Source organism: Lepisma saccharinum, chromosome 15, assembly GCF_977018435.1.
Source record: "Lepisma saccharinum chromosome 15, izLepSacc3.1, whole genome shotgun sequence".
Classification (NCBI taxonomy): domain Eukaryota; kingdom Metazoa; phylum Arthropoda; class Insecta; order Zygentoma; family Lepismatidae; genus Lepisma; species Lepisma saccharinum.
In genome coordinates, this window is record NC_139243.1 from 42,492,962 (window position 1) to 42,506,866 (window position 13,905).

General features: G+C 35.1%; 1 protein-coding gene across 1 annotated transcript; it reads right to left on the minus strand.

Annotated features, from left to right (window-relative positions):
• Positions 1–9,854: 9,854 nt before the first annotated feature.
• Positions 9,855–13,143, minus strand: LOC145999222 (uncharacterized). Its single transcript, XM_083136157.1, has 2 exons — positions 12,717–13,143; positions 9,855–9,895 (listed from the first exon to the last, which is right to left on the minus strand). The coding sequence occupies exons 1-2, from the start codon at positions 13,141–13,143 to the stop codon at positions 9,855–9,857; spliced, it is 468 nt and encodes a 155-aa protein (XP_082992283.1).
• Positions 13,144–13,905: the final 762 nt, after the last annotated feature.

A 13,905-nucleotide genomic window follows, 5' to 3' on the forward strand; every position in this document is an offset into this window, starting at 1 on the left:
TGCTTTCGATGGCTTGTCATCGGAATATTTAAGAATAAAGTATTTAGAGAGCAATAAATATTTGGTTAGGCCTATTGAATATGTGATAGGAACAAGGTTAGAAAACAGAGTCATTTCTGGCAAACGTGTCCTTACTCCAGTGCAATCCAAAGGAAATTTCATTCCCCTACATAATATTCTGACTCTGCTTTTCTCTATCCCTTTTGTATTTGAAAGAGTTTTTGATTATGTTGCACAGTTGTTGCAATCAGATACATTGTCAAATTTCATCCAAGCCAAATTATGGAAGAAAAAGGTAGAGCTATTTGAAAACAAAAAAGTATTGCCATTGTTAATCTATTTTGATGAATTTGAGACTGGCAATCCACTAGGATCACATGCAGGGATTCATAAGTTAGGGGCAGTATATGCAAGCATTCCATGTATGCCTCCTGAGTTCCGTTCACTACTGGAAAATATTTTTTTAGTTTTGCTCTTCCATTCATCAGACAGAGTACAACTTGGAAATAATGCTACATTCAGGGTCTTGATTCAGGAGTTGATATTTCTTGAAAATGAAGGCATATCAATAAACACAGAACAAGGAGAAGAAAGAATTTTTTTCGCTATTGGACTTATATGTGGAGACAACTTAGGACTCCATGGTATTCTTGGTTATGTTGAAAGTTTCTCTTCTTTGCATTCATGTCGATTCTGTAAAATATCCAAAGACCGGCTGCAACGCAGCATTGACGTAGGTAATGAGGTTTTAAGAAGTAGATGTAATTATAGTGAAGATATTGCTATTAAAAATTTATCTGCAACTGGTATTAAAGAAGAGTGTGTGTTTAATGAAATTCCATCTTTCCATGTGACAGAAAACTATTCAGTTGATATAATGCATGATTTGTTTGAGGGTGTTTGTGTGTATGATCTTCTAAATGTTATGAGACATTACATTATAACTTTGAGGCTCTTTACGCTTGACATGTTGAATTCTCGTATTCAAGCTCTAGATGTTGGTGTTCATGAACAAAGCAACAGACCACCAATAATTACAATGGACAATTTAAAGAAGAAGAGTTTGAATATGTCTGCAGCACAGATGCTTTTTCTTGTTAGGTATCTGGGACTCATAATTGGAGATCTTGTTCCAGATGAGGATGAAGTGTGGTATTTCTATTGTACATTAAGACAAATAATAGATCTAGTAACAGCACCATCTTATCAACTTGGGTGTGATAAACTGCTGGGTTGTCTCATTGAGGAACACCATGAAATGTACTTAAATTTGTTTCAGGAGCCTCTGAAACCTAAACACCATTTCATGTGTCACTACCCTGAAGTGATGCGCCAGTCAGGTCCTTTAATTAACATTTGGTGCATGAGATTTGAATCCAAACACAGTGTTTTTAAAACAATCTCTTCTGTAGTAACTACAAGGAAAAATGTTACTTTTACGCTAAGTTTCAAGCATCAGTTGCAGCAGGCAGAATGATATGTATCACAAAGAGGTTTTAACACTCCCTTGATTTCTTTTGGACCAGGTGCTGAAATAGAAACAGCATCTCTTTCCTATTTTGCAGAAATCTCCGATTTCATGCTTACAAAGCTGTCTGCAAAAGTGAATAGGCTTAATCATGTAACTGCAAAGGGAACATTATACAAACAAGGAATGATATTAGTTACTGTCATAAGAGATGACTTCCCACAATTTGGTGAAATAATTGATATTTTAGCTGATCAGGACTCTTCTGTTTATTTTGTGTGCAGCGAATTGGAAACAATCAGTTTCAATAACCATATTCATGCATATAAAGTATGTACAACAAGAAGATATACTTGTGTTGCACACAGTGCTCTCATTGAACACAATCCAACATGTTTTGTACATGTAAAGGATGACAGGTATGTTCCTCTAAGGAATGCCGTGTAGTTAAATTCTTCACCTTTAAGGAAAAGATTTCCTGGTGACGATGATGAAAATATTCTCTCGGGCTGTCAACCAGGTGAGTTGTGGAAAGAATTCAAAGCTTTCGAGAGCTAACATCACTCTCATCTTCAGGGTAAAAGCTTGTAATCTTTTCCCAACTCACCTGTTCAATAGCTTCGGAGAATCTTTTCATTATTCACCTTTGTTTATATTTCCACTTTTCATTATGTATGTATTATGGATGAGACACATTTGTAATGTTATGTTCATTTTGTATCAATTTGGGTAATTTAATTATTTTCTCTGATGGCATATTTGTATTTAAACATTGTACTCACTGCAAGTAAGGAGACTTAAGTATAAATATTAAAATTTGTTTGTTCTAATTGTATTTATTATCACCTTTGTTCATATTTCCACTTTCATTATGTATGTATTATGGATGTGAGGCATTTGTAATGTTATGTTCATTTTGTATCAATTTGGGTAATTTTATTATTTTCTCTGATGGCATATTTATTTGTATTTAAACATTGTACTCACTGCAAGTAAGGAGACTCAAGTATATATATTAAAACTTGTTTGTTCTAATTGTATTTATCATCACCTTTGTTCATATTTCCACTTTCATTATGTATGTATTATGGATGTGAGGCATTTGTAATGTTATGTTCATTGTGTATCAATTTGGGTAATTTTATTATTTTCTCTGATGGCATATTTATTTGTATTTAAACATTGTACTCACTGCAAGTAAGGAGACTAAGTATAAATATATTTTTAAAATTGTATAACCTGTACATTTTATTTTATCCTGATGCTATTTCTTCTCATATATTTTTATGTTGCATGTGTTCACTGTATGCCTCATGCAATGAGGAATTGAGATAAATTTGTTTTAATTGTATATGAATTTTATGATATGAAGTATTTTTCCAATTTTCATATTCTCAGAATATGGTAAGGAAATTGCATTGAAACATTTGAAAATGCTTGTTCTACGTTGTATATAAAGATATCTGTTTTGCGGTTACGCGGAGATAGGTAAATTACTCTGATCAGCTTATCAGAGTAAAATGCTTGTTCTTCTTGGATGTACACTTTATACTGAGAATTTTTTTAAAAAAGTTTTGAACTGCAAAAGTCTGTAATTGAAAAACCCATCGAATGGTCTCATTTGATATCCTTTACGCAGCTGAATCCGTGATTGTGTCAAGTGGCCAACTTTCAATATCTACTAGTTTTTCTGCTAAAGTTCTGGCCTGAAATGGGGAAATCTGCATTCTTTTACAGAGGCTCATTCTCATATGTTACATGGTATACCACCGGTGAACAGACTTGTTATACTGTATAGACATTGCTAGGATATTAATTGTCGATCGTGTGCTTTTATTTTACTTACATGCAGGCTTGGATGTAAAACATGGCGACATTTTGGTCATTTTTGAGTTGCAAAGTAAAATATGCTATCCTTCAATTTTAGAGTGAAATTTCCAGGTCATACAATTTGCATTGGTCAGTGAAACCTTCTGAAATTGGTAAACATAGCATGAAAACAATTTATCTACAGTATAGTTTCTAATAACCTTGTCTCTTAGAAAATGAAGGAATGATCAAAAAGTCACTTCCCATATTTTACACCTAAGTTCTTCATATAATAAATATATACAATAAATAAGAATTGTGTAAAAAGTCAAATTTTCAAAATATATCCAGTTTTATGCTTATGGTTTCCTCATGATTTTGTTTCTTAGCTCTAAAGATGTTAACATTCCAGGTACTAAACTATGTAGTCATGCTTAACATTGTTTTCTCTAGACATAATTTGGAAATTATATAAATGCACTAACATTAGCCAGATTTAGTAATTCTGAATATCATTTTGTTATTCTAAACAAATCATTTGGTAAACATAAATAAAACTACTTGGTAACATCAGGTAAATTTAGTAGATGTTACTAAATTATTTTGTTCCTGTAACAAAATTTTTGGTAATGATAAACAACAATGCAAGATAAAATTAACCAGATTTGGTAATTTTGAATAAATTATTTTGTTACCCAAAACAAATCATTTGGTAACCTTAAGTAAAAACATTTGGTAAAAAGGGGAAATTTTGGTAATTTTGACTAAAATATTTGGTTTTCCTAAACAAATTGGCTCGATTTGGTTCGATTTACCAAAATAATATTTGGTATTGGTAACAAAAAAATTGTTTACGATAAACAAATAGAACTTGACCAAATCTTTTGGTACTGGTGAACAATTGTTTGGTTGGCGCCTATTTAAACAAACTATTTGTTTGCCACTACCATTTTTTTGGTTAATCCAAACAAACATTTTTCTCTGTGAATATTGCAAAAACGATGTAGAAATTTTGATAGCCGCAGTGATTAAGTTTTCCAATTTGATTGAAGGGGAAACAAACGGATTGCAACCTTTCATTGTAGCCCCCACAATTGCGAGTCTTGCAATCCGAGTATACAGAACTCATTATTTACAAGAAAACAAAATCGCCATCATACCTCCATACGGCCACAGGGAACGTGACTATCAAAGTATTAGGGCTCTTCGTTGGCTTAGCTATATGGAAAAAGTGTTTGGGCACAACATTTCTCACAGTGCTAAAGGTGGCGAAAAATGGGTCGGGTGTAAGAAGGTTGACGGTTTTCAGAAAGGTACAAGAAATTTCTATTGTTTCAATGGGTGCTGGTTTCATGCATGTCCTAAATGTTACAGAGAGCAGCGATAGTGGCGATTCCATGGAACGAAGATATGAGTGTACTATGGCCCGCAAAAAATACTTGGAATTGCGCGGGGATACCGTCAACGAGAAATGAGAATGTGATTGAGACAGGGAAGTAAAACAGAATAAAAAGATTCAGGAATTCATAATGGACCACTGTCAAAAATTAAAAACACCTCTGATCCAAAAAGATTTTTTATCGCGGAGGCAGAACTGAAGTTTTCTAATCCCTCCAAGAATGTGACAGAATGACACTTTCATATCTTATCTGGGTGTGACAAGCTTGTACCCGTATGTTAGGAGTACAAAACCGCTACCTATAAAGACCACCAAAATACATATAGGTCCATTTCCTGATGTGGAAAACACACATGGAATTGTCAAATGCAAAGTTTTGCCTCCAACCAATCTACATATTCCCATTTTCCATACTCTAGTAATGGGCGGCTTATGTTCGGTTTATGCCGAACCTGCATGGAGGAACTGATTGAAAACGATTGCTCGTATTCTGAAGACCAGCGTGCATTGGACGGGACATTCTGCACCCCAGAGCTACATTTAGCATTGACATTTGGGTATAAAATTATGAACATTGATTAAATGTTGGAATTTGAAATTCTAAAACCTGAACCTGGAGTCTCTGGGGGTCTTTTTGAAAAATATGTTAGAAAAATTCAGGTTTTCCGTCTTTGTGTCAAACAGATGCGGAACGTCTGAATTATATTGAAGAGTATAAGCGTCATGAACTTATCGAACTGGGAGAAGACAAAATTCAACATAACCCTGGTTTAAGATTTATTTAAAAATATTTTTGAATTCTTTGTACGGAAAATTTGGACAGAGAACAGACTTAGCACAAAGTGTTATTGTTAAAGATAGTAAGGCATTTTTCAGTTACCTTTTCTCTACTCAGTTCGAAGTTCAAACAGTTATACTTATCGGACAGAGTGCACTTTTACTCACATACAAAGTTATTCAAAACAAAAACACCCGAACCAGTTTTCAAACATAAATCTAGCAGCATTTATAACTTCCTAAGCTCGTGTTAAATTATGGACGCTGCTAAAAAAAGTAGAACCCGACCGCTTACTATACACCGATACGGACAGTCTGCTTATGACTGTGGACCGGAATGGGGAATCTCCTTTGCAATGTGGTCCATTCCTTGGTGACATAACCAATGAAGTTGATGCGGGGTGGGAAATTGTGAGTTTTATTGGACTTGATCCCAAAAATTATGCCTATAAGATGCGGAACTTTAACAGCGGGGAATTGCGATACATTTACAAAATTAGGGGGATTTCACAAAATCATAAGTTGTGCAAAGTAAGCGAAGAAAACTGAATCCGGACGCCAAGAAGGAGTCTTGTGCCTTATGGATATATCAGACAGGGGGCGTACGTGTGAGGGTGTGTGTGAATGAGAGAAAAAAGAGATTTGATTGGCTTGCATATACAATTTCTGGTCATCACTTGTATAAAAAGGCAATATTTTTGTTGCATTTGCTCAGTGGTTAAAAAATGCTTCCGTTCAATCACCCTCGTACCATCATTATCAGTGGCCCTTCCAGAGCTGGAAAAACGCAATTCACAGATAAAATGTTAAAAAATTGTGATTCAATGTTTACTCAGAACTTTAACGAAATTATTTGGTGCTACGGTGCTGTGATTCCAAGATTAACAAACAATCAAACTATACGGCTCAATCCAGGTATTCCTAACATGGATACTTGTACAATTCAAAACAGCAGTCTAATCATTCTTGACGACCTCATGGGTGAAACAAATTACGATGTGGCTAACCTTTTCACAAAATACGCTCACCATAAAAGTTTAACTGTTATTTTTATTTTGCAAAATTTGTTCCCCAAAAGTAAGCGAACAAAGGATATTAGTCTAAATGCGCATTATGTAATTTGTTTCAAGAACCCTAGAGATAATTTACAAATTCAATATCTTGCCCGTCAGATTATGCCACATCACAGCAAATCTGTGGTTCAAGCATTTGAAGATGTTACGCGTGATCCTCACACATATTCACTATTCGATATGACTCAATCTACTCCTGATGCCTTGCGAATACGCACAAATATTTTCCCGAAGGAAACCATGCATGTATATGCTCAACAAAAAGACATGTTCATATAATTTAATTTAATATTTAGTTCTAGTAAGAATGCAGAAGTTGAAACATCAATTTCATGTGCTTCGTGCACTTTGCAAATGTAAACCCAAAAAACGTAAAGTTATGCTACAACAAACATCTGGAGATGTTATACGTACTATCTCTCAAGTTGCTAACAGCACTTTAAAAGGAAATGTTAAATTTTATGATCGTCAGAAACATAGACTGCCCAGGCATAAAAACATCTTGCGTGCTTTAGCCCAAAAACATGTGTCTCTTAAAAAGAAACGTAATCTATTACTGCGCAAAGGTGCTGGTTTCTTACCTTTTTTGCTTGGACCTGTCATTAGTGCTATTGCAAGTTCTGTCGTCGGTGGTGGTGGTGGATCGAGTTCGCAATTAAGAAAACTTTTACTTGTACCAGAAGATGTAGTTGGTCAAGTTCATTCTTCTGTCCAATCAGTACAAAATTTTCAATCACTTCTAGATTCTCACATGCACCAAGTATTATCTAGCAGCGATATAGATGTTTATGAAAAATGGAAATTGTATCAACAAGCACTGGACAAATATTTAAAAGCAGTACCACTTGCACAAAAACCTTTAGAAATACCTATTGTCAAATCTGAATCGGTTGATACAAACAAAAATGAACCCCTTAAAACAATCCAGGTACTTGACCAATTTCAGAAATTATCGAAACAGTTCCTATTACTAAAGAAAATTTTAACTTCCCACAACATATCTTGGGATAAAATGGGCACTGTCACTATCTACGGTAAGATATATCCAAATTCCAATATTGTAGATTTAGTGAATGATGTGGTTAGACAACGTAGAAAAAGTCAAAATCCTGTTGAATTAGATCAGTTTGTCAAAATCCTTCGTTCGATAAACATTCCACACCAATTCCTCGGACCTACAGCTTTGTCAAAATTATCACAAAGAAGAAGTGAAGCCTTGTCTCCATTATCTTTTTTGAAAAATGGAAAGACTATAAATATTAGTAAACATGAAATTACATCAACTGTATTATCTGTATTCGAATCCAGCTTCATTATCAAATGTGTCTATATTGTATAAAGCGGCTAAAGAAAAAGTTTCCAAAGCTAAAATAAAACAATGGTTACAATCTCAAGATGCTTATACTTCGCATGCTCCTGCGTTTAAAAAGTTTCCCAGAAAACAATACTATGCAAGTCGTCCTTTCGAAACAGTGCAAATGGATTTAGCCGATATGCAGAATGTTGCAAAATTCAAACGTGGTTATAGGTATATTTTGTGTGCTATTGATATATTTTCCAGACTAGCATTTTGCATTCCGGTAAAAAACAAAACTGGTCCTATTATAGCAAAAGTAGTGGAGAAAATTTTGAACCTCTACAAAAATGTTCCGTTAAACTGTCAGAAAGATTTTGGCAAAGAGTTTTACAATAAACATGTTCAAACCATATTTAAAAAATACAATATAAATCACTACTTGTTTATTCGGAAATGAAAGCTGCGTTATGCGAACGGTATATCCGCACAATAAAAGAAAAATTTATAAATATTTTACAGCAAGTCACAGTTACAAGTATATTCATGTTTTACAAAATTTAGTTCAAAGTTAAAATAATTCTAAACACACAAGTATCAAAATTGTACCGGCACAAGTTAGCGATAAAAACATAAATCAAATATGGTATACATTATACATGTCAAAGAGAGAAATTCCAAAGAGTTGTAAATTTAAACCGAATATCGAAAACTAAAATTAAATTTGAGAAAGATTACTTAGCAAAATGGTCTCGGGAAATTTTTATTGTAGTCAAGTGCATAAAATCAAATTCTGTAACATACCGTCTTAAATATTGGAAAGGTGAAATATTGAAAGGCATTTTTTACGAACAGGAGTTGCAGAAAATTAATGTAAATAAAAATACTCTCCACAGTATCGAAAAAAAATTACGTAAAAAAGGTGATTGGCTCTATGTGAAATGTCTAGGGTACCCCAATGTTTTCAATTCTTGGGTTAAAAAGAGTGAGACCTTGCGTTTATAAATCATTAGCACGATGATGGAGCGAGTGAACGAATTTTATCTTTCGCTCCCGTCCAATGCAAGCTCCGATATTTTCCAAAATAACACCTCAACCTCCTATACAACAAAATTAGCTCACCCTATTGATCTCACTGATTCTAAATGGGTGGTCGGTCTTGCAGAATTTAGTTATACTTTGAGTTTTTACAAAGTACCAACCGATCAACAAATTATCGTCAAAGCGGTGCGAGCAGACAACTCGGAAATTATTGAAGAAAATGTTGCAATTCCTGCTGGTTTTTATGCGTCTATTCAACATATACTAAATTGTGTTAATAAAAATTTAAAAATGTTTATACATTATGACGAATACACAAACCGTGTATTTGTTAAAACAGACAAAATCATTCAAGAAATCATGATAGGTGTAACACCTGCTTTAATGTACATTTTCGAATATGCTCAAGATATACTAAAAACAAAATAACCTGTGGTCATTGCGGGATATCACAAACCCTTGTTTTACAAAAAGCACCTTGTGTTTGCAACTTGAACTATTTTCTTCCTTATGAAATTAATGTGTGTGTGGACATTGTGAAACCTCAACATCACCGTCACATAATTCAATCATTATACATACGGTCGAAATAAACATTTGGCATTCGTTATACCGCGATATATCAAAGTCGAAAAACTTTACTTTGACACAATCGGGATAGACTTAAAGGGACATACACAGGAGAACCTACCATTTCGGTTTGGTTCGTCGTACATTAAGTTACATTACAAGCAAACAGAATAGTCAGTGAAAGTACAGAAAAAGATTTTTATATTACTCTTACTTCGAATAGTTCACATAAACATTTTTCTCATAACAGAACATCGCATTTTGTGAACATGGTGGAAAACGAAGTTCGTCTAAAACATTCTGATTGGAAAGTTGCATTAGCCGAAATTCAAATACCGAATACATGTTACAATATTACAGAAGATCAAAATATTATCTGGTACAACTTGCGTCTGGAAGAAAATCTCTCCGAGGCCCAAAAGTTCAAACTCCCAGGTGGCTATTATCATACTGTGGAAAGCGTGCTGCAACAAATCAATAAAAAACTTATCTTTTTAGATTCACATATCGCAAATTAGAAAACAGGATATATTGTAGTCACGATTATCGTGTAGAATCTATTAAATTTTCTCCTATTTTGAGTCTACAATTGGGATATGAGCCTCACAGTAACATCACAAAGTACATCAATGGATCGCGCAGTCCATTCTTTAATATTGGATATCCACAGCAAGTATTTGTGTACACAGATATTATACAATATCAACTGGTAGGAGACAGTAAAGTTCCATTATTACGTATAGCCATCATCGAGAATATTAACTACGGTAGAGCATACTCTGTTAGTTTCAATCCGATGCATTATTTACCATTGTCAATATTTTGTTCCAATACAATAGAAATCCTTCTAAAGGACCATGCAGGTCGAAATTCATCATTTGAATCCGGAACAGTGAACATAACACATATTATTGTAATAAAAGAACAAAATTCACAACTAAACTTTATTTTGCAATCATTAGTTTATACATAAAATTCATTTACATAAAATATCAACATATCTGAGATTTGTTATTTCGTATTGTACCAAGTAACAAGTCTTTGGATATTTCTAAAGGTACAGCCTGATTGAGAAAATGGTTTGTTTGATGTATGGTGACTACAACATCCACCCTGATACATAACAAGTTTTTTTAATGCTGGACAACGTCTTGTATCGAGATCGATAACATTGTCAATATTAAATACATTTTGAATCAACTTTGATTTTTCCAACCCTTTACAGTAAAATGTATTTTCTCCCTTTAACTCGCTAAAAAACACCCTCACATGTTTGATATTATAACCTTTCGGTTCTGCAAATAACAAATTATGGTGATTATGTGTTAACCACTTACATTGTATGTAATCTAAGTCAAACTTTCCAATATCAACAAAAGCATGATATACAATTGTTAAATCTGTTGAGCAAACACAAATTTCACGAATTACAAAACTGTTGTCTTTACTTCTAAAACCTTGCACATCAATTATAAAAGCCATTTTTTTCTTTCTTTAATGCAACTACTCACAACAGAAATTGTCCCCGTGGTGTATCTCGTTTTAATGTATACACCGAACTAAATCTCTCTCATCACTTAGAGTCCAAAGTAGCAAATAGGCGTCCGACTCTGTTTCAAGATCGTATTCAATCTCAGGGTGAGTATCCATAAAATGGTAGAAAATGTGATAAAAATTCTCCGGCTCCCTAAGATAAGTTTTTAAGTTGGAAATCTTACATGTAAAACAGCGTCCTCATTCGTCAGCACTTTCATTGCTATCACTATCACACTCCAAATAATGCTTACTCAAGCACTGGTGAGCCAGTTGATTTGACGCATTCGTAAAACAACCATCACAAATAACAACATACTTAGATATATAAGTATGTAGTCTTTTTAACAGACAATACTTGTCAATGAAGCCAGAAAAGCATCCACAACTTTAGAAAATAATATGTTCGATATCTTCTGTGTCAGCCAGAGCTGAAGCGTTCTGTATATTCTGACTTGACTTACTTGACTTAATTCCTGTTGTTCCCTGTGGAACATAGGGCATCAACAAAGCATCTCCACCTGGTCCTACTGACGGCAATTCTCTTCACTGCATTCCAGCTCTTTCCTTCCTCCAAGGCCTCAGCGTGAACAGATCTTCGCCACGTCTGTCTAGGCCTCCCTCTTTTCCTTCTTCCCTGCGGGTTCCAGTCTAGTGCCTCTCTCTCGACAGCCTCATTTTCCTTCCTCAACGTATGCCCTATCCAATTCCATTTTCGCCGCTTTATTTGTATGGACACCTCGGTTTCTCCAGATTTTCTCCAAAGTTCTTGGTTTTGAATCACTTCTGGCCAAAAGATATTCAAAAATTTTCTCAGGCAGCGATTGATGAAGGTCTGTAATTTAGAGGTAATCGTTTTTGTTACTTTCCATGTCTCAGACCCATACAACAGTACAGACTTAACATTACTTCGAAAAATACGAAGTTTGGTCTTCATAGATATCTTCTTGTTTTTCCATACTGGATAGAGCCTCACAAAGGTGCCATTTGCTTTTTGGATTCGTTGAGAAACATCCTGTGCCGCCCCTCCGTCTTTTGCCACCACGCTACCCAGGTAAGTAAAGCTATCCACATTTTCAATAATCTCTTCACCAATATTAAACGGGTCTTTTTTTGTGGAGTTAATCCTCAGTGCCTTGGTCTTCTTGGAGTTAATCACAAGTCCTGCTTTTTTTGCACTTTCTATCAGATCTGCTAGTTTTGTTTGCATATCACCATGTGCTTCAGATAAGAAGCACAAATCGTCTGCAAAATCAAGGTCTTCTAGTCTGTTATTCAATCCCCATTGGATACCACGTCTTTTCCCTCCTATTACATTTCGCATCACTGCATCGATCACGATCAGGAACATTGTAGGTGATAATATACAACCTTGCCTCACTCCAGACTGCACATCTTTTGGTTCAGATACACGGCCTTCATGTATAACTCTACATGTATAATCACGATAAGTTTCTCGGATAAGATCAAGAATTTTTGTGGGCACTCCATATCGTTTCACTTCCTTCCACATTGCATTTCTGTTGACCGAGTCAAATGCTTTCTCGAAGTCAACGATAACTGTATAGAGACGAGATGACCATTCTATACATTGTTCCAAAATTATCCGCAAGGGGTTAATTTGATCAATACAGGAGCGATTTGGTCGAAACCCTGCCTGTTCTCTTCTGAGTCTCAAGTTAACATGCTCCTTAATTCTGTTTAGGATAACTCTAGTGAAGATCTTACTCGGAATGGACAGAAGTGCTATACCTCTCCAGTTGTCACACTTTGATATATCCCCTTTTTTCGGTAGCTTCACCAACAGGCCACTCCTCCAGTCCTTAGGCATCACTCCCTCTATCCATATCTTCTCAAATAAGGGCTGCAACATATTTGCTGTGGTGTTTATATCACTTTTCAGCACTTCCGGTGGTATGTTGTCGACACCAGCTGCTTTACAATTACGTACCTCTCTCAGAGCCTGTTTAATCTCTCCTACTGTTGGAACATCCGTCCTAATTCTTACACTGGGGCCAACATCACCATCATTATCATCTTCCTCTTCCCCCTGGTCTATCTGAGCATCCACAGAGCGATTAAGGGTTGCAGAGAAGTGCTCCTTCCAACGTTTCAGTTGGTCCTCAGTATTCGTAAGGAGGGTACCATCTTTACTTCTCACTGGTCGATTTCTCTGCATCTGTTTCCTTGACAGAACTTTTGTGATGTTGTATAGTTCTTTAAGATTCCTCTTTTTTGCTGCTTCCTCCGCCTGCTGAGACAGATTGTCTACCCAATTTCTTTAATCCCTACGAACACTACTCTTTACTTCTCGATCCTTCTCTGTATACTTTGTTTACAATTCTGCCTTCCTTGCCCTTGTCCTGCTTGAGTTCATTGCCTCATATTCTGACTTGCCATATTGATATAGTGGACATCTCGCACCTTTTATATATACACACGGGGAACTTTCCACATAACTGTCTCTCATAAATAACTTGCCAAGAAAAGAAAATTTTCAGGTCAATGAGCTCCCAACACCGTTACAAATTGTCACCAATAACCTCCCAACAACATTACAACCTAAACTTTACCAAAAATTCTCATCACTTGCTCAGTTCGGAAGTGATAACCTCCACACATACATCGCGAGAAAATAGTCCCAACTCACATTTCACTCTTTCACTTAAAAATACAACACAATTATCAAATATCGGCAGTTCATGTCGCTGTATTTGATCTTGTATATTGGCAATATCCTGACAATTATGATCATTCGAATTATTAGTACAACCATAACAACTATCGTTAATTGATGCAACACATAATGAAATATTAGACTCGTAATATTCACGTATTGGAGTCTGATATTCACAATACCTTTTAGTTATTTTTGATATTCAATCAGACAATCGTAAAAGTTCTGTCCAGGTAGTTAACATCATTGTAATTGGTATTTCCG

Bases quoted from the DNA above. Each gene is read 5' to 3' on its own strand.
- LOC145999222 (XM_083136157.1), bottom strand. From the start codon at position 13,143: ATGCAGAGAAATCGACCAGTGAGAAGTAAAGATGGTACCCTCCTTACG. The intron at 9,896-12,716 runs GTATAGCACTTC...GATTTGTTGCAG, and splicing joins AAAGTGTGACAACTGGAGAG to CACGCTTTCCACAGTATGAT.